The following is a 24,070-nucleotide window of genomic DNA, read 5'->3' on the forward strand; positions in this document are numbered from 1 at the left end:
TCCAACAAACGAAAATTAAAATAAATGACAGAAATGGTGGCAGATTATTATTATTATTATTTTATCATCATTCTTTCAAAGCAAATTTTAGTCAAAACGAACAAACATGGGTTCTCACAAGGTTAGTTGTTGTGCATTAAAATCATTTATCAAAAGGGTTGAGAGTGATGTTTTAACCTAACTCTGATCGGGCTTGACTTGGTCAACCCTAAAACTGTAACACAAACAACTAACCATTTCTAGTTAGTTATTTATTGGTCAAATTTCATTCTAGTCTAATCCTAATAATTTGTATATTTTCTATTTGAGTACAATACCATTTCTTTTTTCTTTTCACATTGTCTAAACATTTGCTATGTACTTTCGAATGAGTCTAGACTGTAATTTAACTTAAGTTGTGTTGTATTCTTCTTGCACGACCTAAAATTTAGCAACTAATGTGAGAGTCCCACATTGATTGGGGAGGATAACAAATAAAGACGTGGAAACCTTCTCTTACCAGACACGTTTTAAAGCCTCGAGGGAAAGCCCAAAGAGGACAATACTTGCCCATGACCACATGCTCATGACAAGCCAAATCTTTTATGTCTTTTCATATTCTAGTATTTTATTTTTGTATTTCTAGGGAGTATGATGTTTCAGAAATATCATGTCTATGTCTGTCAAACATGAAATGATTCAGAATGTACTATAGGAGATACGACTAGTTGTCAACTTCTCCCTACCCGAGGTTTATACTGTGAGCCGTTGTTATTTCTTTCTTGCTCGCTTATATAATGTCTCTTTCAAAAATATCTCTTTCGAAAATCTCTCTCTGCCTTTGTTTTCCAAAACCTTCTCTTAAAACTGAAGTCAGAGGCTCGAGCATACGTCGTTTGGCCGTAGACGACACAATAACGAATTGGCTTAGCTCACTTGTCGTTAGAAAGTAAGTGTCGCACCATTGTGACACTAAAATGGCGGTTTAATAAGAAACTTTTCAAGCAAACAAAACCCACGAATCAAAAGTGCCACTCATCTCTCTACTCCAAAACAATCATCAAAATAAACAAGTCCAACAACTCAAACCCCTAAAAACAGGAAAAGAACAAAAAAAAAGAACATCTTTTCACATCTATTTCTTTCCCATCAAAAAAAAGAACTGTCGATTTACAGCTTCTTCTGCTCTGTTTCTGATTCATTTAACTCAAAAAAACACCAAAACTATGTACACATCAAACTCCAAAACCCTCCTTCCTTCTCAGAGCTTCCTCCCCATAGCCATGGCCGGCGACCAAAAGTCCGCCACCGTACAGTTCGCCAAATGCAAGCTGCACTCCACCGGAATCAAACACAGCCCTCTCCCTTTCATCTCCCCCTCTGTTTCCCCATTTCCTCTTCCCTTCAGCGAGACAAAGCGAAGAAATGGTTTAAAATCAACGAAGAACAGAAAGAAACCTCTGTTTTTTGAAACAGAGTGCTTACCAGCTGATTCTTGTCCAGGTAAGGACTGTACAAGACTTGAATTTGTTCGTGTAAAAATTTGATGTAACCCATTGCCTCGTGAAGAACTGATGCTGTGTCTGTCTGTTTTTGAAGCCATCAACATTCAAAAATTGATATCAAGTCCTTGAAAATGGAAAAAATGAAATGAAAGTAGATACTCTTTTTTTTTTCTGCAACCTTGCCGAACGGCGAAACCAATTGTTGTAGCGCTGTGATTCTTTCTCCCAGCTTCTCCTTCCTCTAATATCACCAAATAAACAAAACCCATTTCATAAAAACAGAGAAAAAACAAGAACATGGCAAGAACTGACTGACCTTTGCATGTCCGGCAGAACAGGGAGCTTCAGGTTTGGTCTTTTTTGAAGCTTTCTGGTTCGACAGTGGAGCTGGTTTAATGGCGGTTGTTTCTGGGTTTGATCCATTTTTTCTCTTTACGGAATCGCTGCATGCGTGGGCTGATCTAAGCCCCAGCTGGGGATGTTCTTGCTCTTGTTTGGTGCCGAAACAGAGCATCTTGGGGGGGTTTTCAATGGCGAATGATGAAGAAACAGAGTACTCAAAGATTTGGTGATGAACATGATGATGTTTATCAACATCGATCTCATCATATTCATCATGATCTGCGGAGAATAGAAGCTGAGAAAAAGTGGTAGCTGCTGCTGTTTTTGGGTCCCGACCAGAGGATTGATTTTCCGCCATTAATGTGTTGGAAAGAAAACAGAGCCCCAGATAAAAACAGGGTGAAATCGAGCTTCTGGTGTTTTTAAAAGTGTGAAGAACATCAGTGGGAGAAAAAAACGGAAGCTTTTTATGTTTTTTTTTTTTGTTTTTTGTCTCTGTCTCTGTCTCTGTTTGTGTGCGAGTGAGAAGCAGGGGATTATTGTGGTTTTGGTTAGAAATGGAGTGTGTGGAGGGCTTGGAAAGTTCCGAGATTTTGGTTTTTGGAGCGTTTTGGTCAAATGTTTTGGACCCGAGATGGCTGTGGATTTCGATGTCCGAAGTGGAGGCAGAGGAAGCCATTGCCATTGCCATTGCCACTGCCACGGTACTCTGTTTTTTATATGAGGCTCGTGGGGAAGAACACTCGCTTTTGAGTTTCTTTTTAATTTGGTTCTTTTGTTTCTACTTATGATTTAATTGTGTGTGTATGTGAGTCTCTTTGTTTGATGATTTGGTTTGATGTACGAGACGGAGGGAATTAGTGGGTATAGGACGTGGCAGTGTGTGAATGAATGAACTGAGACCATGTTCGAGTGAGAGCGATCTCGAGCACATGATGGTTAAGGAGGATTAAAAAACAGAAAGTCACTACCAATATCAAGAAGGTGCATTTTCTTGGCTCAATTATAGAAACTCTAAAGTTAGCGTGTTTTGCTTAAAGCAATTCTATGTTAGGTGGTCGTGAGATCCTACATGAGTTGGAGAGGGGAACATAGTATTTCTTATAAAAATGTAGAAATATCTTCTTAGTAAACGTGTTTTAAAATTGTGAGGCTGATGACGTACATAATGGATCAAAACAAACAATATCTATTAGCAATAATCTCATGCTGTTAGAAATGGTATCAGAACTAGACATCCGGTAGTCTGCCGACGAGGATGCTGGACTCCCAATCAGGTGGATTGTGAGATCTCACATTAGTTGAAGAGAATAACAAATCATTTCTTATAAAAGGTGCAAAAACATCTCCTCAGTAAACACGTTTTGAAACCATGAAGTTGATAACGACACGTAACAAGCCAAAATGGATAATATTTACTAGCGGTGATCTCAAGTTGTTACAAATGGAATCAGAGTCAGACAACAGGGGGTATGCCAGCAAGGACGTTGGGCTCCCAAAGGAGGTAGATTGTGAGATCTCACATCGATTGAAGAGGGGAACGAAACATTTTCTTATAAAAGTGTAGAAACCTCTCTCTAGTAGATTTATTTTAAACCACGAGGTTGACAACGATACATAACGAGAACAACATCTAGTAGCAATGAGTTACATGGCATCTTAAGAATTTCACTAAAAAAAAACATGTTAAAAGTACTCATGTTTATGTATAGAGATAGTTTCCACTTTTAGAAGTAAAAAATACTGTAACGTGACCATGTCGCAAAGACGAAAATAGCCTTGACTCTTAGAGGTAAGAAATAAGTAACGTAATTATGTTGTAAGAGACAGTAAAAAAATATCGACATCATCAAATATTGGATCCGAATTTCGAATCCTAGGTAGGTCAGTAAAATAAGGTAATATTATAATATTAGAGGAGGGGGGTTGGGGTGCCGACATTTGGTGGGATTAATTCATAGGATGCCGTGTTTCCCCGACACCTCGACGGTTGAATGCTCTTATTTTCTCTAGCCGCCCTCCAATGTCTCGGCCACTGCGACGGCCCTACCTCCGCCTGTCCTTACTTGCCTTTTTTTTTTTTTTTTTTTTTTTTTTTTTTTTTTTTTTTTTTTTTTTTTTTTTTTTTTTTTTTTTTTTTTTTTTTTAATGCCACCTCCTTAATTTTAATATTATTTAAGTGAAAAGTTGAAAATTAATTAAAATATAATTTTTATAAACTTAATTTTGTATTTGAAATTTGAGTTAAAACTCAAATATTCTTAAAATATGATGAAAATTTAAAATAAGTATAATAATAAATGGAAAAGCGGGGTCGATCTCGTCCAGCAGCTTCCCGTGGAGCCTCCTATGGATCATCAGGTCTGCTCAGGGAAGGAGGGAGAACTTCCAGAATAAGCATGACGTAAGCCTCTGTCTATGTATCGACTGTCAGACCCATAACAACACTAAAATGGACTTATATGTTCGAAAACATCTTAGTTGCACTAGCAATCAGTTTATCTTCTTTGCCAACAAAGCTACAACACTGTTTGGTAGTAATCACTCGTGTGCATCATGGTGTTCTCTGACTTGTTAGTCCTCTCTTCCATGACGTTATTTACACTATACGATACCATGAATCTCGACGGGTGATTGTCGGTGTTGTGCTCGTTGTGAGGTAACTCAATAGTCTTTTCTTCTAATCTCCCTCGTTTTTCCTCTATATCATGTTATTTTTCTTTGTTGGTATCGGGAAGAACGTGTAGGGTGAGGGTGCGAGAATTCTGACGAGTCGTCGGAATTCTCATCCCCTTTTTTCGGCGACCTAGTTTTTTTTTTTAATAACAATAAATAGAAACAATTTTTTTATATATATACTAAAAATTGGTAAAAATAACAATAAATAGAAACAAATCAATTATTGGATGAATTTCAAAGTAACTGAAAAAGGGCTAAGACTGGTGTCAATTGTCGAAAGAAAGGAGAAGAAGATTCCAATAATCGCGGGCCTCCACACGATAACCTCCAAACTCCTCGATCATTGTATGAATGCGACGACGATCTTTCTTGGCTGCTTCGATTGGTTGCTCGATTTAGGTATTCCACTCTCTTCGTTTTGATTTTTTAGGAGTGATCACAATTTTGCATCGGTTTTTTTTTTTTTTTTTTTTCTGTTCTTTTTCACAATTTCTTCACTTCATTCGTTTGTTTGATTTCCAATCCACTCGAGAATAGCAATGCGTTTTTTTTTTTCTTATTCGTTAGCGATGGAAATTTAGTTGCTGAACATGATATTGTCGATCAACATTTTCGCGGGCTTTGAATTTTATCATTCGATGTGATTTATATGGGATTATCATAGATGAAGAGGATTCACGTTCTTCTTCGATGTGATTTATGTGGATTATTAGAGATTTGAACTTCTATGTGGTGGCCGGGAACTGGCTGACCTACTCTCCAAAGATTCATAACTGCTTCTTTTCTGATTTATTATTAATTTTTGTAGGTTAAAATAGTTGACCATTTTGATTGTAATGTCCATGAGTTGGTTTATTTAATATATTTTTTCTTTCTTTTCTTTGCTCTTTGTTTTAATGTATGTAGGAATCTCTTTATCAATTCAATATCTGTTTGGGTTTACAGGGATGGAGTTGCTATCATGAGGAAAAGGTGTTTTGAAAGTTTACAATTTCGATTTTATGTTTAGCCATTTGGGTGAAAAGGAATAAGAAGATTTTCAGGAACATGTTAGAATTTTCAAAATGTTTTGGATTGAATTCTAAAAACATAAAGCCTTTTTTCTTTGAGATTTTAGTATGATCCCATGATCTCGATTGCTTTTGTTGTTGTAATTACCTTGTTCAATATGTTTACACAGATTTTATGAATATAATGTTGAATTTGCGTTAGTATAAATGTAGAGTCGAATTGTTTGGTTCTTTTATGTTCAGATTTTGCTTTCTGCCACTCTTTTCATCATGATTCATGTCGTGAATGACTCGTTCTTGGCATTGATCTTAGTGTATTATTAATGTCTGAGGTCAAATTGGAAGACTCTTAGAACTATTGCAATAAAAATTGTGGGAAGATTTGGTGTTGCATATAGAACTTAGTTCTCACCATCCCTGGATTAGGATCTTGTTGCTTGAAGCACCCTGAGCTCGTGGTATATACACCTTTTGAAGTATCTTTATGTCCTCTGTCTTTGGCTGTAAAGATAATGCAACAATCTCTACACTGTTGGACATTTGTTATACTTGTATTGAAATATGTGATAATATGTTATAAATTTGCGTTATAATTCATGCTTTCAATCACTGTAGAGGGTATCCATCAGCTCGTGTTATCCTCATGGGTCATTGTTAGGAATCCAAAGACAAAAAAGATATGAAAGCATTAAAGATTGTTTTGCAATATCAATGAAAAATTGCAATATCAGCAGCCTTCTCCCTCTCCTCCTCTCATAAAGTGTGAGACCCCACATTGGTTGGGGAAGAGAACGAAACATTCTTTATAAGGATGTGGAAACTTCTCCTTAGCAGATGCGTTTTAAAAACCTTGCGGAGAAGTCCGAAAGAGAAAGCCCAAATAGGACAATATCTACTAGCAGTGGACTTGAGCCGTTAAAAATGGTATCAGAGTCAGACACCGAGCCATATGTTCGAGAGGAGACTAAATCCCGAAGGGGTGGATTATGAGACCTCACATTTGTTAGGGATGAGAACAAAACATTCTTTATAAAGGTGTGGAAACCTCTCCCTAGCAAACGCGTTTTAAAAACCTTGAGGGTAAGCTCAAAAGAGAAAGCCCAAAGAGAACAATATCTATTAGCGGTGAGCTTGAGCTGTTATTAGTGCTATGTCCCGGAAGAAAGATTTAAACTTTCTTCCCACTTGATTTGTTGGTTGGTTTCAGGATCCATACTTAAAACAAAGTCTTCTTTGGAAATTTATAAAGAATCCAATCTAGAATGTTACTGTGGAGTGCCTGCAAAAGTAAGAATGTCCAAAGTAAGCATATACGGACTTAAGAAACTTGGTACTTAGTTTACTTCGTCTCCTTTATGTTTATGTTCTGAACACTGGCAGTAACGTGGTTTCTTTCATTGGGCTGATGAACCCGAGCCATCTGATGATCGACACGTCAATGAACTAAACTTGATCCACAACGTGTGTATTTGTCTACAAGAAAGATTTGACGAAATCAAAGAGGAACGCGCCAATGAGACAACAGAATGGGAAAGGAAAAAGGCTGAGCTAATGTTGATCAACACTGTCATGCCGTTCCAAGTCCCAATTTTCGTTTGAAAGGTTAAAGGTTCTCAACGTCAAGGATAGTTTGAAGAGTAATATTGTAATTTTTGAAATAAGACGGGTATTTCGATGAAACCATTTTTTGGATAGAGGTGTTTGAAAATATTTGGTATCTGCTGACAGGTATTGTTAAAGACAGGTATCTCACCACAAATTACAAAAACAGAGCTGTGCACAAAGTTGGAACAGAACTACTGCGCCAAAAAGCTTATATGATTGAACTTTTGAGTCCGACAATTAGTGAGCTATTAACAGACTATGCTTGCACGATGAAAGCATATGCCTTTTATTTTCTGGCAACTTGCAAACTTAGTGTGAAGGTCCCTTTTGTGGTGTAGGCATTGATTATGATAGCAAGCGGGTTTTAACTGTTTTTAGTGGTTGATAATGTTAATGGTGAGATCCCACATCGGTTGGAAAGGAGAACGAAATATTTCCTATTAGGTAGTAGATACGTTTTAAAATTATGAGGCTGAAGACGATACGTAACGAGCCAATATCTGCTAGGTGTGGGTTTGGGATGTTACACCATGCCTAAGTGGACACGAGCATTTCAATTTTATCCTTCAACAAATTTAAGATTGATTTGTTTTGGGTTTTCCATAAACTATTTAAAGTTGACATTAAATAGGTCGCAAAAGACGAATTCGATTTCCACCCGTGCACAACACAAAGTGGATTGAACTTTAGAGAACATTTTGTGCACATATTGTTTTGTTGCTAAGACAAGGACCATATAAGCCAACAACAAGGAGAGGAATAAACTGAATCGAGTCGGAAATTCTTAGAACATATAAAAAAAGAGTTTAGAACTTCCACACGATCGAGAATATGAAAGGTTTTTCGAGCCCTAATCTCACTCTCCAAATTCTCGTGTGGGTGTAGCAACCCTACAGGAGATTAAGATCGAGATTCGAATAATCTAACATCTTATATCATACGAGATAAGATATTTATGTTGTTAGAACATATAAAAAAAAACATCAACTAAAGTGTAAGTGTAGTTAATTAGGGTTTCTCAAACTATATATATATATATATATATATATTATCAAGGAGTGCAACCCACAAATTCTCGTGTGGGTGTACAAATAATCTAACGGTCCACAACTGAGAGCACAATATCTCGAAAGAAAATTTTCGAATGCCAAAGATGCGAAGTTGCACTCTACTAATTTATGGAATAATCATGAATTTATAATTAAGGAATAACCGGTAATTAGTATGGAAAAGGCTAAAATAAAGTCACTGAAGGTTATGTTTAAAATATCATACCTGTTGTGTTCGTTAAACAGTCACATCGATAGAATCTGAGAAGACGATGGCTTGGCGCTCTGGATCGCTTTCTCGGACGTTAATGTCCACTGCCCGCTCTTCATCTTCCCGGTTAACTTCATCGGCTCTTCAACTCCTGCCGCCGCCGGTCACTGCTCCTCGGCGCCTGCCGGCCCGCTAATTCTCTGCGGCTTCCAGGTTCCCTTCCCCTATCATTGCTTCTTTTTGTTGCTAAACTGAAAACGCTAGCCACGAATGTTTTCACGTAGTGCCTGGTTGTTCCGTTACCTTTTTTCGTGGTTTATTGATACTTAACTGGCTGAGAATTATTTTTGCAGATTTGGAATCTTGAGAATTTTTTCTTTTGTTTTGTAGTTTAATTAGCTGATTAAAAATTGGAGAGAATAATCAGAGCAAAGATGTATTCGATATACGGATGGTTCTTGTGTATAGATTTTTTGGCCTTCCATTTCATAATTTAACGCTTGTTTTTTTGCGGTTACTTGTAGAAAGTAGATGAAACAGGAAGTGACCACTTCTGTTCTCTTTTCCTGCATCATGACCCCGGAATATATTATTGACTGGAATTGTTTGCATATGATATGACGAAATTGGCGTCAGAATCTCAAACGTGGAAAGTTATTTTACTGTAAAATTGTAAGTGTGTGCCTTCCTTAAACTTAGTGTTGTGTCTATAATAGATCTACGAACTCTTAACTGTGTCTAATAAGAATTTGGATTTAGGTCTTTGATTTGTCAATTTTATGTTTAATAAAACTCGAATTTACTAACTTATTCATACAAAATTGAAAGTTTAAAGACATGTAATGCACTGTTTTAAATTGTACAACCTATGTCCAAAGCTTGATATATACCACAAACTTGTAACTCTACGTTTATTTTGACTTTATTTATTTTTGGCTCTATTCCATATTGGACATCTTTCTTTCTTTGTCGTATATGATATGTGTTTTTCCAATTTATTCCTATGAAGAAGATATCATTTCTCTATTCTCTAGGTAATAATGGATGTCGCTGAATTTTTGGGTGATCTGTTTGATATTATTTGTAATTCTGTGTTTCTTCATTCGTTTACCGTTTTTTTTTTTTTTTTTTTTTTCCTTCTTCATACTCTAGGAGATTGGGAGAATTGGGATGAATACAATCCTTTATGCCAACTTGCAGCATGACAGCAACTTCCTGCCTGACATCCACCTCACTGTCAATGTTCAGGCTTTTTTCTGCCGTCCCTGTCAAGTTCGCTAGTGGTTGCTTTGTGAGTCTTGCTTGTTCTAGGACACATTATATGCACAGTACAGTAGATTTTCACTCTCTTATTGTTACTTATCTTTGGCCTAGATCCTAGGGTCGCATTTCAATAGTTAAGTTTGCACAACAATGGTTTCTGTTTATGGAGTGGAAGGTAAAATTAGTCAAGAACGCCAAGTCTAGGTGATTAGCTTCTTCCGCACATTGCATTTGTGTGTTGGTTGATAAGATCTTAATAAGGATTTGGAAATGAATTGAGAAGCGGGAGTGGGGAAGATGGATTGTGCTCAAGGACATTCACTCATCCTGAGCTGGAGACTGATACAATTTTGTCGATTTTTCTTGTCCTCTTGTGCTTTTGATTTTGAATAATACATTGGATCCTAGTATTTTCCAACTTATATTTAGACTGGGAACCAGGAAATGAATTGAGAAGCGGGAGTGGGGAAGATGGATTGTGCTGAAGGATATTCACTCTGGGAACCAGGAAATGAATTGAGAAGCGGGAGTGGGGAAGATGGATTGTGCTGAAGGATATTCACTCATCGAACCAGGAAATGAATTGAGAAGCGGGAGTGGGGAAGATGGATTGTGCTGAAGGATATTCACTCATCCTGAGCTGGAGTGTGATACAATGTTGTCGATTTTTTTTGTCCTGTTGTGCTTTTGATTTTGAATAATACATTGGATCCTAGTATTTTCCAACTTATATTTAGACTGGGAACCAGGAAATGAATTGAGAAGCGGGAGTGGGGAAGATGGATTGTGCTGAAGGATATTCACTCATCCTGAGCTGGAGTGTGATACAATGTTGTCGATTTTTTTTGTCCTGTTGTGCTTTTGATTTTGAATAATACATTGGATCCTAGTATTTTCCAACTTATATTTAGACTGGGAACCAGGAAATGAATTGAGAAGCGGGAGTGGGGAAGATGGATTGTGCTGAAGGATATTCACTCATCTTGAGCTGGAGTGTGATACAATGTTGTCGATTTTTTTTGTCCTGTTGTGCTTTTGATTTTGAATAATACATTGGATCCTAGTATTTTCCAACTTATATTTAGACTGGAAACCAGGAAATCTAGCTGCTGGATCCTTGATGGCGATTGGCAGATAGGTTGCAATGCTAGTGTTAACTTATAGACAAATTTAAATAGTATTTTGTGCCATCATAATTTTGGGAATATAAACATAATGATTCAAGCAATGGAAATGGAGTGAGAACTTTTGGACCACTTAGAAAGTGTCTTTCTTTTTTCTTTCCTTTTTTATGGGAGGGTCTCGAGTCTTTGAAAATTACCTTTTGGACTAAATTTGAACTATGAGTTGTATGTGCAATTTTCCATACATCTTAAACTCCTTTAATTTAATGGAATTTATTTTGCCACACGTTTTCTATTTGCTGTGAGTTTCTCCACTTAAATATTTTGGATCAGACTTGCAGAAGGATAAGTCATAATAAATGCTAGTAAAATTGGAAAATGTGATCATGTAAAGAAATTACTAGAGATATCGCCTACCTCAACTCAACTAGAAGTTTCTGCATTTTCGTATTATTTCCTCATTCTCTGTTTAGATAAAATAGTGAGAATGTCGTGCTTATATCGCTTACTTAAAACCGAACACTCTGTGTAATTCTTTTCTCCATTTGGCTGATAAATCATGACATCACGTTAGGTGTTAGGTGTCTGTTTCATGGGTTCAATCAATATCGTTACCTTGTATTTTGGCAGAGAAACACTTGGAAGATAAAGTAATGACTTTGTTTGTTAACTTTTTTATTGCTTCTCACAGCTGCCGTTGGCCCTTTCAGGTACTTAAGTTAAATGGGATTAAACATGGCCATGTGCGGCAATATGCGGGCGCAGGGGACTCGTGAAGAGTTGTTACTTCAGGAACTTGTGCTTTGGAAATACGATAAAAGTGTTCGTAATTATATTCTTGATCAGAGCAGGGATTAAAGCATTTGCTAGATTCTTGTGTCATCGAGCTGTTGCTTCTCATTCATCATTACTCACTATTTCATTATTGATTTACAATTGAAAATAGAATTTTAAAAAAAAAAAATTGTTTTCCGAAGTCAATCAAACAGCCATCGAGAATTGGATGGATGTTAAACTTTGAATTTTCTGAGGTTGCGCTAACACTTGCTAATTTTCAGAGGTTGACCAGGTTGCAAGGAAACTTTGGTCTCAGTAGCCTTCCTAACTTTTGGATCCGCCGACACTTTATTCCCACGGCATTATGTGAGTATTGCTCATGTTTGTTGAATTCCAAATTGAAAACTTTATTCTTCTTCTTTTTGTATGGGAAACAAAACTTATATTAACAAAAGGCCCTACAAAAGGGGCAGATAAAATGTCCTATACCAAGCAAATGAGATTACGTAGAAGACTCCTAATTGGCAAAATATTTGCTGCATCAAGTCACCATTACAAAAATCCTTTGGTAAGGGACACCAGGTAGATGAGAAATCTAACTGGATCCTAGAAAAATTCATGACCCGCCCACTTGAAATTCTTGGATTTCTCTCAAAATCTAGATCCACTGCTACATTAGTTTAGATGGTTCACGAATGCCCATTGAAACAAATCCCCACCCTACTATTCTGGAGAACATACCAGCCAATATCCAAAATTTGGAGGAGCTTATTCTAGCTCAAGGCTGCAAACCGGCAGTGGATAAAAGAGATGGGACTAATCCTCTTCATTCTTCACCAACTAGGGAGATAATTTGCTAGTTCGGCAGCCTCTTTTGAACTCTACAACAAGTGCTCAACCTTTTTAAACGAAGACCCTAAGAAAAGTTCACTCCTTAGGAACATCACCTTCCAAATGAGACGGCCTACCAAACTGCAAGCTGTAACAATCACGAGCCCCCATCGAACCAGTGTGCAAAAAAGGATAGAAGTTTCTGGTTGCAATTACAGGAGAATAGACCAGGTGTGGGGAAGAGTTGCTGTGATTTGTTAGTTCTAAACCGGCTGCATGGTGATTATCCCTTGAAAACTAGTTAGATAAAATGGATTAGGGTAATTATCGTAGAGTTAAAAACACTGATTAGACAGTCGGTATCAAAAGGTGAATGAGATTGCCAGACAGAAATCTCGTTCTCTCGAAGCAAATATTAGTTTTGTTCGACGGAGTGGGTTTTCTTGTGGATGGAAATATTAGATCGTACATAAGTTTTTGTTGAGAAAGAGAGAATCCTCTAATGGATTCCCTTACTAGTACAGGAAAGTGGGAACTTGTAGCCCTGAGAGGTCATTCTATCAAAAGCCAAAGGTCAATAGAATAAGTGGTTTCATAATGCTTCTCCAACTGTGTTTACACAGGGTCTACCATTATATATATTGTCTTGAAAAAGGAAAAAGAAAGTGTTGCTACGCACCAGAAACTAAGATTTCTTATTGTTTGATGTGAAGTTTATATTGGATTAAGAATATTAATAGGTAAACATATTTAGTAAGCTGAGTTGTTTCAAAGAATTCTTATTTAAGAAAAGGGGAACTGAGGAAAGGTGTCGAAGTTGTATCTCGATATGGACCTGTATGGCTACTGATTATTCCCTGCATTGATGATTATAAATAAGCCTAAGGTCCTAAAGTGAAATAAGTGCCTTAGATCCCAAATCCAATCAAATCAGTGACAAGACAATCATTTGGATGAGTTATTGGTAACTGTTGAACTGGCTGATCATGTAGTATAGTGGCTTCTTGTCTTGTGGTGTTTTATTTTGGTGATGCCCATTTTTCACCAATAATGTGCTGATGCAGCCAGATTCCGTTTTGGGTAGGAATAAAGCACCAACATAAAGAAAAGCCCATTTTACACACTTCCTTAGAAAGAGAAACCAAATGCATTTTAACCCTATTCCTTCCATTTTTACCATTCTCCAATACTCTTGTCTGTAAAGCCCATTTTCACCCCCCAACAAAATATCAAATCAAAAAAGCACTAAGAAATACCACCACCACACCCACTTCTCGGTTGTCACTAGGATTATTGCTATGCTGCATATGACATTGGTGAAGCCTGTTTCTTTCAAGTGGGATTTTTTTAGCACTAAGTTATTCTATCAATGATAGATTTCCCCCCTTCTTTTGGTGCTATCCACACATCTTTAAATGGGGTAAAGAAAAACTTTAAATATTTGGGTATTGTCCTCTAAAAGTTATTCTTGTCTTATTTTTGTTTTAGTTTATTAAATGAATTGCTTTAAAAATAAATCATCTTTCTTACAAGTTACAGGATTGGTTAGATACTTTTTAAGAATTATGGACATGTTGTGATTGTTTCTAAGTTTTTTTTTTTTTTTTTTTATCTTGTTTCACACGGATAGACATATTTGAGCTGAGCTCGAATTTGTTTGCATTGAATTAGCTTAGTAACCAGGTAGTGGTTTAAAATTGATAGCTTAGTCACCCCTCCCAGCTGCCTAGTTCATGCTTGATAAAACTCAAAAGATCGTTCGTATCTGTAATGATTTGTGAGATTCTTCCACGAGAAGTTTCTAATACAATAAGCAATACAATTTTAGAGAAAACCAATATCTTTAGCTTCTCAAAAGCAAGACCAAAATGATTTGTTAACTTGGTGGGTAAGAATCAGAAATGGCAGGCAACTGAAACAGATTCTAAGATCATGATTTGACCATTATTGGCATATTATTTGGGATTGTCAACTGTAGGTGTTTCTGAGAGTTACTTCAAAAAGGAGACATCCATCTATAAAGTTATTGAGGCTAAGTTTGGAAAGAATATGGATAGGAGGGAAAAGATTGAGAAAAGAAACCAAAGCTACAAACGTTAATTATATGATCCAATGTCTCCTCAGCACCAGGCCTGACTAAGTGGGGCAAAACCAAATAGAAAAGAAGACCATAGCCCTGAAAAGTTATGGAAGATAGAGAAGAAGCAGCAGAACTAACAGCTACTACCCAAAAGCCAAGTGAATCAAGTCCCACAAGAATCAACAGAAATGAATCAACAGCAAATGAAAATCCTGCGAGAGGGTGGCTGAATTTGAGCTTGGGTGGGAATTTGCAGCCCTCCAATGGCACAAATGATTCTGATTCCCAGCCATTGATGAACAAGCCAAGCAGCAGTTCAGCTGCTGCAACTGCCAAGATGTTTTCTTGTAACTACTGTATGAGGAAATTCTACAGCTCACAAGCATTGGGAGGCCACCAAAATGCCCACAAAAGGGAGAGGGGAGCAGCACGAAGATACCAATTTCAAAAAATAATGGCGATGATGGGTCTGCCTCCATTAATGAATAATGCTGCTAATTTTATGGTTCGATCTTTGGGTGTAAGGCCTCATTCCCTTCTTCTGCAGAGACCAAACAGAGAACCCCTTGGCCATGGAGGATCTTCTGCAACTGTCGCAAGGTTCTACGGCGCCGCCACCTCCGCCGCCACCTCCGCCGCTGCCGCCTGCACGTTGGAGGATGATTTCATGGACATAACTTGGCCTGGAAGCTTCCGATTGAACACACAACAGCAAACAGATCCACCGATGAGCGAACCGCTGAAGCTTGATTTGAATTTAAAGCTTTAGTAATTGGGCATTAATATCAACATAGTTTAGTGGTTAAGGCAGGTTGTAAGTTTGAATTTTGACCTTCCTATTTGTAATGTAAAATGTAATATATAATTTATAAGAGGTTTTATTTTTATTATCGTCATCCTATTTGTAAGGTTAAATGTAGTAAATATATATATATATATTCTCAGGATAAATTATTGGAAGCTATTGGCGAACAGGTCCCATTTTATATATATATATTTTTTTTTTTAAAGAAACATTTATTAGTCTAAATGATGTTTATTACTTTCCATTTTTATAAATAACTTTTTTTAGTTGAGCTAAACTCAGAATTATGTTTCTGTTTGCTTAAATGTACAATTTATTATCAATGTTTTAAGGATAATTCTTTATACTTATTTGGTTTGAATGCTCAATTTTTTTAAAAAAAATACATTTAATTTAGCCGTTTTCTTTTTGATATGATGTTGAAGTGTGTCAAGTTTTGGACATATTTATCCCAATTACTCGATTGTTGATTTCATTAATGTAATTACTGTAATTTATTTAGTGGTTAGGTGGCTATTATTAGCCATTCATCATGCTAAGATTGGCTAACCCATGTTCAACCACATATAGGGCTACTATTGGCTTGGAGAACTTTATAGATGTCAGGGTCATTTTTATCCAAGATGTTCAAGAAATATGTAAAAAAAATATATTGTTCAAATTATCACAAAATGTTACAATTCATACCACATTAAAGAAGAATCAAGATTCATTTATTTTTGAATTGTTACAAATTTTAGATTAGTGATAATTTAAGGTTATCTCAAGGTGGAAGGTTTCATTCGAAATTATATAAATTCTATATGTTATTTTTGTGAAAAAAATTTAAAAATTATAGTAAAAAAACATTTTTGCTTTACTTTAATAGAATTAGAATGCAAACGCCTCCCCGAAGCCTCAAACTAAGTCCTACAAGGGCGGCCGTCGGCACCACTAAACTAAGCTAAAAATGCCGATGTTTATGCCTAAACCTGATTACTAATAAAAAATATTCTAAAGCTGGGCCTATGCTAAATCAACCCATGATTATGATTCAATAGCCTATCTAACAAGTAAGAAAGGGTATCTTCTATCTAATAAGTACCTACTTCTCATTATTTGTGCATGGTTACTGTGCATGTCATGCTAGCCAATGGAAGAGAAAGAGTTTAAGCATCAAGGCATCAACCAGTTAAGTTCTTATGAACCTGTTGAATAATTGCTGATAAATGTCCTCGAAATAATGTGCAGGAATTTCTGGGGGAGACGATAGCTCTGCCACACACATGAACTGCAAAATAAAATGATTTATCATTAAATACATGACCTTAACATTTTTCCCTTCAAGAGATTGAATATTGGCGTAATTTATGTAAACTATGAAGGGATTTGGATTCAATACCTATATCAGTCTAAGCTCTCATGACTTTGAGTTTGATTTTCCCAAAAGGCTTTATACCAATGAAGATATATGTTAGAAATCACGGATCTCCACAATGGTATGATATTATCCACTTTGATCATAAGCTCACATGGCTTTGCTTTGGGCTTCCCCAAAAGCCCCTAAATTAGCCAATGTAGAACTCACTCCCAACAATGTATTCCTTATTTATAAACTTATAATCATTTCCTTAATTAGCCAGTGTGGAACTCTCTCCTAACACACATGTGAGATCCCATATCGGTTGGTGAGGAGAACGAAATACCCTTTATAAAGGTGTGGAAATCTCTCCCTAGTAGACGAGTTTTAAGAATCTTGAGGGGAAGTCCAAAAAGAAAAGCTCCAAAATGACAATATCTGCTAACGGTGGGCTCGGGCCGTTACATTGCAATACCTTAAATTCTTTCTAGAATATACATCATGATTCAAAAGTTTTGAAGGAAAATAACTAATGAAATATGTACGCACACAGTACCTTATGCTGCTTGTACTTGTCTCTTAAAGCTAGTAAAGAGCTTTTTTTTCTATTTAATTGCAAGTCATGAATGGCAAGAATGCATTCCTTCAATTCAGATGGCCTGTAACCGGAGCAAAGTTGTAGTGCAAAACACTGCAAAATGTGAAAACCCAATAGTATTATAATGAAGCTAGCAAGAACATTATGAAACTAAACCATAATTTGGTTTTAAAAAAAGTGCTACGAACATAAAACTTACTTACCCAAGGATGGTTCTGTGGTTTGATTGTCATTCTCGAAAGAAAAATGGCTGATGCAGCGATCTTTGAAGGTAAGAATTGAACAAAACGGTGATCTAACAAACTTAGCTCCGCAAGATAACAACTCAAGAACTCAAATTCCAAGTCTGGAGCCTGCTGGTAGCGTTAACTATTTAGAATCAAGAACAAAAGGGGAGTCATAAAATTGGGAAGTTGTCATGGATGGGGCTTACCTTCCAATTTTCCAAGGAAACTTGTGTAAATATTCTACAATATGGCAACAATGTATTAATCGCGTATTGGGAGAATTAGAATTATAGATTTGTATGAAATGAAATAGTTGAAAAACATTCTTGCCTGAGAAAATTTTTTGTCGTGGGGGCACCTTCAAAGGTCAAGAATTTGCGTACATCTCTCTCCATATTCAATGCCTGCATATTAAACAAAACCAGATAAGAACCATAATCATATCATCAAGAGGGAAAGAATGGGAGCTTGTATCTAAATGCATAAGAACCAAAATTTACAGCTAAGTCTTGTTACATCAGCAGCTCAAAAGGGGTATAAAAATCTTGACAAAATATTAATATTAAATAGATTTTGAAACACAGTTATGATAACAAAAAAATATGAACACAAATACTATCACAACGATATTTATAACTCATAAACCATATCTATTTTCATTGAGATTTTATAACGTGGATCATCAATGTTTATACTATAAGGTATAGTGGATATTGATTTGGCTTTTAATATAGATAAAGATTTATGGAAGTAGACATGTCATATGGACAGTTTCTTCCTTTTTGTTGTAATTTTTGCCTGGGAAAACGAGAATGCAAGATGTCTTAGGAAACACTGACCCTTCAACCTCACGATTTGGGACTCCTCTCGTGACCATTCTCAATAATCCTCCTCTCGAACAAAGTACACCATAGAACCTCCCTTAATCGAGGCTCGAATTATGCTCGACTCCTTCTTTAGAGCCTTCGAACAAAGTACACTCTTTGTTCGACACTTAAATCAATTTTGACTACACCTTTGAGACTCACAATTTTTTTGTACGATATTTGAGGATTCTATTGACATGACTAAGTTAAGAGAATCGCTCTGACCACAATAGTATGATATTGTCTACTTTGAGTATAAGTTCTCATGGTTTTGCTTTTGTTTTTCCCAAAAGGTCTCATGCATCCCTTATTTATAAATTCATGATCAACCTCTTAATTAACCGACGTGAGACTCCTCTCCTAACAATTCTCAACCGCGCCAAATATTAGAAGAGAAAGTGCAACTTAAGCATGGAAAGGACAAAGTGCAGCACCTGTTCAATGGTATACGCATTATCAGTTATATAGCAGAAGTCTTCAACGTGAGGAGGATTGATCTCTTCATACTTCCTACAGCACCAATCAAAATAGCAGTGAGATTTGTAACTAATACCATAAACATTACCAAATAAAACTAGTGGGTTCGTGGTAAATACGATGCAATTAGCATGCAACAAACACCAAGAAGTTGTAGCTTGTTTCTGTCAACAGCATGCCAGGATAAGTATCTGTCAATGTGTGATACAGTGAGATAGAGGGTGTCTGATACAAGCTTGTATTCCTCAGCAACGTCTATTAACCAATCGACTAGAATTTCTCGGAAACGAGGGAACGTTACACTGGAGTGACCGTTGTGAGCCTTTCCAATGTTTGGCAGTACCTTCATGTGTAATTCCATCTGATTCACGCAAGGAAATAACTAGTTGGATCAAATATCAATAGCGAGGATTCGAATCCTCAGTTCATATTGTTAGATGAAAGTGTCCCACATCGGTTAAAGAATGGTCATGGGTTTATAATCTAAGAATATACTCTCCATTGATATGAGGTCTTTTGGGGAACCCTAAAGCAAAGTCATGAGAGCTCATGCTCAAAGTGAACAATATCATACCATTGTGGAGAGTCGTGTTCGTTTAACATGGTATCAAAACCATGCCCTAAACTTAGCCGTGCCAATAGATTGGCAAATCCTCGAATGTCGAACAAAGAACTCCAAAAAGAAAAAAGGAGTCGAGCCTCCTCGAAGGTACGAAGGCAGTCAAAAATGACAAAGACTCCAAAGGAGTCGAGCCTCGATTAAGGGGAGGGCGTACTTTGTTCGAGGGGAGGTGTTAGATGAAAGTGTCCCAAATTGATTAAGTTAGGGAATGGTCATGAGTTTATAATCTAAGAATATACTCTCCATTGGTATGAGCCTTTTGGGGAATCCTAAAGCAAAGTCATGAGAACTCGTGCTGACAATATCATACCATTATGGAGAGTCGTGTAGGTCTAACACATATAATTGGAGAAAATTAAACAACTATTGGTAGAGAGGAATCTCGGATTCTCTAGAATTAATATATTCGTAACTGAACAAGATGTAACTATTAAACTGGACGAAGAAATTAAGATATCGCAATGCTCAGTTCATATAATCGCTTCACTACACACAATATCTCGATCTCAGAGACCTTGCTACACCGATAACTAAAATCAAGCCCTAAAACATATGGCAATGCTCAGTTCATATAAGCACTTCACTACACAGAGAACTTGCCAAACCAAGACAAAGTAAAGGTATAGCAGTCCTCAGTTCATTTAACATCTCGATATTTGAAAAAAAAAAAAAAAAAATCAAGACACAGAAGCCGAAATCCATACCTCCAGTAATCGGAGTTGGTTATAAATCCTATAAGCAGAGCCAGACTTCTTAGAACAATCAACAGACCTTCCTTCAGGAAGTTTCTCCTCGTCCAGATGCTTATCCGTCATCTCCTGATCAGAAAGAGAGCACTGATTCGAACTGAAGATCAACGAGTTGGTGATCTCGTCAAGCACGGCTCTCTTGTTGGCAGTGGCCAGTTGCAAGTCTTCCTCCGACTTGCGCTTCTTCGACGTTCGGACGGAAGGCTTCTGGCACTCCGGCGGGTCCATGGGAGACGGAAAGAATCCGATTACGAGAGGCGGAGAGAGGATAGGAGATAGTTGTAGAGTTAGTCGGAGAAGGCAAGCGGAGGTGGGGAGGAGAATCTGAGAACAAGAACGGAGTTATGAAATAGAGAGGAAAAGGAGGGAGAAATGCCGCCATTTTCATGAATTTCAAATCTTAACGTCAGAATCTCCGGTGATCGTCTCTAACATTTAGATAAAAATAGCGCCATATCATATATTTTTTAAAATATTATTATAAATAATTTATAGTAAATAAATAAATAAAATTTAATTAGTTGAATAACCATTTAATTTGATAATTCACCCATATATAATTTTAAAATTATTGATTTTGTATATATTAGATTTAAATATCTAGAAGATTTATTTGAAATAACAATGATTTATATTTTTTTAAATTTTGATGTCGATTGTTTTTTTAAATTATTTTAATATACCGAAAATTCTGAAAATAATATTTTTATATTTCCATAGGTTTAAATACAAAATGATAAAATTTTAATAAATGTTTAATTAGAGTATTCCAAATAATAAAGTATAACTAATATGATATTGTAAAGTAATAATTTTTAAATACTTCTAAACTTTATATATTATTATATTTTGTTGTTGAAAAAATATTGAGGTTAATATTTTTTTTAAAATTACTAAATTGAAAAAAATTAATTTTTTTCTTTATCTTATTGGCTCAAATGAATTTGTTGATCTTTTGTAGCGGACTACCTGATACTTGCGTCCTAAGTAAAATATGATAATTCAAATAAAAAATCTATATAAAAAGATTTTAAAAAAATTAAATCATTTTGTACCCTTTATTTTCTCGAGATCATATTTCAATTGTCAGAACCCTGCCTTGTCAGGGTGAAAGCTGTGGTTTGAGCTCCGTGTGTCCTGATGGATCTAAATCCAATAAATATTATTTTTTACGCTCAAATAAACATAAACACTCAAATCATAGATTTGAATTTTAGGTTACAAATTATGCTAAATTTCAAGAATTTCTTTTTTTTTTTTAATGTCAATAAATTTATGTACATTTTTTTTATTTTATATCTAATTATTGATTTAAATAGTCTGAATTATTTATCGAAATATTTAAATATTTAAAATAATAATAATAATAATAAAACATGTTGCATGGTTATAAAGGTTGATTAGACAGCCCAACTGAAACGGATTTACCATTGCTTTCACTCTACGTTGGCTTCCCTTTTCCTTCAATTATAATATATAATCATAATAATGTCCAATTCTTTTTTACATTTTCTTGTTTGATAATATATCATTTTTATGTAAATAATGATTTCTATAGAGTTGTAACCTTATTGTATAAAAATTATATCATTATAATTTTTATTACTTTATAATATTTTTTTAATATGCGATATTTATTATTGAGGACGTAAACGTCAGGATAAAACATTTTTAATAATAGTTTTTTTTAATATACTATATTTATTATTGAGGAAGTAATTTTTTCAGAGGATATTAAAATATAAGGTATTTTTATTAATTTGTTTAATTAAAAAATCAAATCTTATTTTACCAAATTGTTCCTTTTTTAAAATTAATCTTTTTCCCAACTTAAAAAAATAAAAATAAAAAATAAAAAAACTTTGCCACGTGGGTCCCACATTAACTAATGATTTAATAGTTTAATTTCACCACAAATCATTACCGTAAATAAACCTTTAATAATACACTTTTGACTTTTGAATGTCTGTCACAAGTCACCGTCACCGACGTCCAGCCAATTAGATCTCGACACCTACTTAGGACTCACCAAACACTCCGTCCTACTTTTGAGTAACATTCAAATATCTGTTTGTATTGGATATTTTAATAATTGAAATTGTATTAAAAGTATTTTTTTTAATAAATTATTCCAAAATTTGTAATTCTATTTTTTAAATATATATTAATTATCACTTTAACTATAAAATTATAAACGTTTCAAATTTAAAATTTATATGACGTCATTTTAATTTTTTTAAAAATTAATGTAAATAATTTTGAATTTGATTATAATAATGTTATAGTTATTGAAAAAATAATTATACTCTATAATTTGTATATTTTATAATATATAAAGATTTAATTAAAATAATTTTATAAATTTAAGAAAGATATTTTGAGAATTATTTGTTTAATAATATTATTATTATTTTCACATTATTGAACCTCGTACCAAAGCAGGTTCGTTATGTTTAGTTGTCCAACTGCTACCCAATTATCTTCCAAATTTTCTCACAATTTTCCTTTTCTTTTTGTAAATTTATTAACCAGTTATTTATTAAAAAAAACATTTAAATTGTTTTTTTTTTTTAAATTATCCCCCAATCATTTCCTTAAATTAAATAAAAATAAATAAAAAATATCTTACTGGGAAAGAAATCCATTAATTTTTTTAAAAAAATACCTTAATTTAATTTATTTTTTGTTCCAATATTTTTAAACCTCCCATTTTAATATTATGATTCTTGAATTTCAATAATTTTTTTTTATTAAAATGATATATATATTATATTATTAGAAGTCATTTTATTAGTTAACATTTTAATATTTATAAATAATTTTATTATAAATATTTTTAAATCAAAGCAACTACTTAATTAGTCAAGATCGAGATTAAAACATACATTAACTATATAAGTTCAATATACACATTTTTTAGACTAACATACGTACAGAGCAAGTCACGCATTCTAGTGAAAGGTCTAAACAAATAATTAAAGCCGCTAAAATGCAAATATAAACGACATAAATATATGATTATTCATAAAATTGTTACACACTTATAGATTGGTTAATTGACTCCAATAATATACTTACATTCATATATATATATATATATATATAGTATTTATTTATTGAAAGAATGTTATTTAAAAGGAAAGAAAAAAGTGAATGGAGAGTTTGGTGATTGCAATAATTTAACTTAAACATCAATGGGTTTAATCATGCATCATCACGTGGAAGGCCCCATTCATAATTGGTATTATATAAATGCTTTTTAAATTAATTTAAAAAAAGAAAAAGGACGTAAAAATAATACATGTCAATATTCATGGATTGAATCGGGTCAAGTCTTATATTTATATAGATCTGATTTGAATTATAATTTTTTTAATTTAAGCTAAAATCTAATTAAATTAGTTGATTTCAATAATTTATTTATTTATTTTTTCATATATTTATTTAATTTTAAATATATATCAAATGGTTGTGGGATAAATAATAAATAGATGGGTATGTAATTATATGAGTTGGATTGAATTGGTCGAATATTTTAGATCGAGTGTAGCGGAGCACATAGTAGGGGACACGTGGCAGTCGTAGATTCTATGTGATCCAAAGTTTGATGGTCGGTTGGGCCCACCGACAGTGGGATACGTGAGATATGTTTGGTGGCGGGTGGCGGGTGGCGGGTGGGGATGGGTTTTTTTGTTCGAAGGCAAATGAANNNNATTCTTCATTCGTTATGTTTATTGGATATGAAATTACCTAAAATGTCCTCCGTTTCCTAAATCTTCTATTTATTCTCTTCCTCTCTTTTGATTTCAGAAGCCAAGCCACAATTATGGATCCTCAAGCTTTGTTTTGCTTCACTTTGATCTCCATTGCCTTCGCCGTTGCCGGAGCTCAACCCCCCTCCAGTCCCCCCACCGCCACCCCCGCTCCTCCCA

General features: G+C 34.9%; 4 protein-coding genes across 9 annotated transcripts in view; 2 read left to right on the forward strand and 2 right to left on the reverse strand.

Annotated features, from left to right (window-relative positions):
• Positions 1–1,091: 1,091 nt before the first annotated feature.
• Positions 1,092–2,661, reverse strand: LOC111470999 (transcription factor bHLH113). Of its 2 annotated transcripts, none has more exons than XM_023116671.1 (4): positions 1,801–2,661; positions 1,663–1,725; positions 1,465–1,566; positions 1,092–1,381 (listed from the first exon to the last, which is right to left on the reverse strand). In XM_023116671.1, the coding sequence occupies exons 1-4, from the start codon at positions 2,515–2,517 to the stop codon at positions 1,241–1,243; spliced, it is 1,023 nt and encodes a 340-aa protein (XP_022972439.1). In that variant the 5' UTR covers positions 2,518–2,661; the 3' UTR covers positions 1,092–1,240. The 2 variants fall into 2 exon arrangements, with proteins under 2 accessions (XP_022972439.1, XP_022972440.1); XM_023116672.1 differs by having other exon boundaries at positions 1,438–1,566.
• A 971-nt stretch (positions 2,662–3,632) lies between these two features.
• Positions 3,633–15,351, forward strand: LOC111470983 (zinc finger protein 4-like). 5 transcript variants are annotated; one of them, XM_023116650.1, is made up of 7 exons: positions 4,783–4,904; positions 8,905–9,052; positions 9,533–9,671; positions 11,478–11,912; positions 12,194–12,199; positions 12,758–12,765; positions 14,544–15,351. In XM_023116650.1, exon 7 carries the CDS (start codon positions 14,562–14,564, stop codon positions 15,222–15,224), a length of 663 nt encoding a protein of 220 aa, XP_022972418.1. In that variant the 5' UTR covers positions 4,783–4,904; positions 8,905–9,052; positions 9,533–9,671; positions 11,478–11,912; positions 12,194–12,199; positions 12,758–12,765; positions 14,544–14,561; the 3' UTR covers positions 15,225–15,351. The 5 variants fall into 5 exon arrangements, with proteins under 5 accessions (XP_022972420.1, XP_022972418.1, XP_022972417.1 ...); XM_023116649.1 differs by lacking the exon at positions 4,783–4,904 and adding an exon at positions 8,373–8,593; XM_023116651.1 differs by lacking the exons at positions 4,783–4,904; positions 9,533–9,671 and adding an exon at positions 8,373–8,593.
• Positions 15,352–16,145: 794 nt separating this feature from the next.
• Positions 16,146–20,548, reverse strand: LOC111470981 (G2/mitotic-specific cyclin C13-1-like). Its single transcript, XM_023116646.1, has 8 exons — positions 20,094–20,548; positions 18,887–19,128; positions 18,725–18,800; positions 17,755–17,828; positions 17,631–17,664; positions 17,401–17,550; positions 17,156–17,290; positions 16,146–16,530 (listed from the first exon to the last, which is right to left on the reverse strand). Exons 1-8 carry the CDS (start codon positions 20,364–20,366, stop codon positions 16,432–16,434), a joined length of 1,083 nt encoding a protein of 360 aa, XP_022972414.1. The 5' UTR covers positions 20,367–20,548; the 3' UTR covers positions 16,146–16,431.
• Positions 20,549–23,917: 3,369 nt separating this feature from the next.
• The window catches only part of LOC111470982 (classical arabinogalactan protein 9-like), a 1,367-nt gene continuing 1,214 nt past the window's right edge, over positions 23,918–24,070 (forward strand). Inside the window, exon 1 of the mRNA XM_023116647.1 lies at positions 23,918–24,070. This exon is cut by the window's right edge and continues 482 nt beyond it. Within this exon, the coding sequence (XP_022972415.1) occupies positions 23,965–24,070 (106 nt within the window). The 5' untranslated portion in view covers positions 23,918–23,964.

This window comes from Cucurbita maxima, unplaced genomic scaffold, assembly GCF_002738345.1.
Source record: "Cucurbita maxima cultivar Rimu unplaced genomic scaffold, Cmax_1.0 Cma_Scf00048, whole genome shotgun sequence".
In the NCBI taxonomy this organism is placed as follows: Eukaryota; Viridiplantae; Streptophyta; class Magnoliopsida; order Cucurbitales; family Cucurbitaceae; genus Cucurbita; species Cucurbita maxima.

Excerpts from the sequence above, each read along its gene's own strand:
- LOC111470999 (XM_023116672.1), bottom strand. The coding sequence starts at position 2,517 with ATGGCAATGGCAATGGCTTCCTCTGCCTCCACTTCGGACATCGAAATC. Across the intron at positions 1,726-1,800 it reads GTTCTGCCGGACATGCAAAG|AGGAAGGAGAAGCTGGGAGA; the intron begins GTCAGTCAGTTC and ends TGGTGATATTAG. Across the intron at positions 1,382-1,437 it reads CTCTGTTTCAAAAAACAGAG|GGAAGAGGAAATGGGGAAAC; the intron begins GTTTCTTTCTGT and ends GTCTCGCTGAAG.
- LOC111470981 (XM_023116646.1), bottom strand. The coding sequence starts at position 20,366 with ATGGACCCGCCGGAGTGCCAGAAGCCTTCCGTCCGAACGTCGAAGAAG. Across the intron at positions 17,665-17,754 it reads ACGACAAAAAATTTTCTCAG|AATATTTACACAAGTTTCCT; the intron begins GCAAGAATGTTT and ends GCCATATTGTAG. Across the intron at positions 17,291-17,400 it reads AACCACAGAACCATCCTTGG|TGTTTTGCACTACAACTTTG; the intron begins GTAAGTAAGTTT and ends CACATTTTGCAG.
- LOC111470983 (XM_023116652.1), top strand. The coding sequence starts at position 14,562 with ATGGAAGATAGAGAAGAAGCAGCAGAACTAACAGCTACTACCCAAAAG.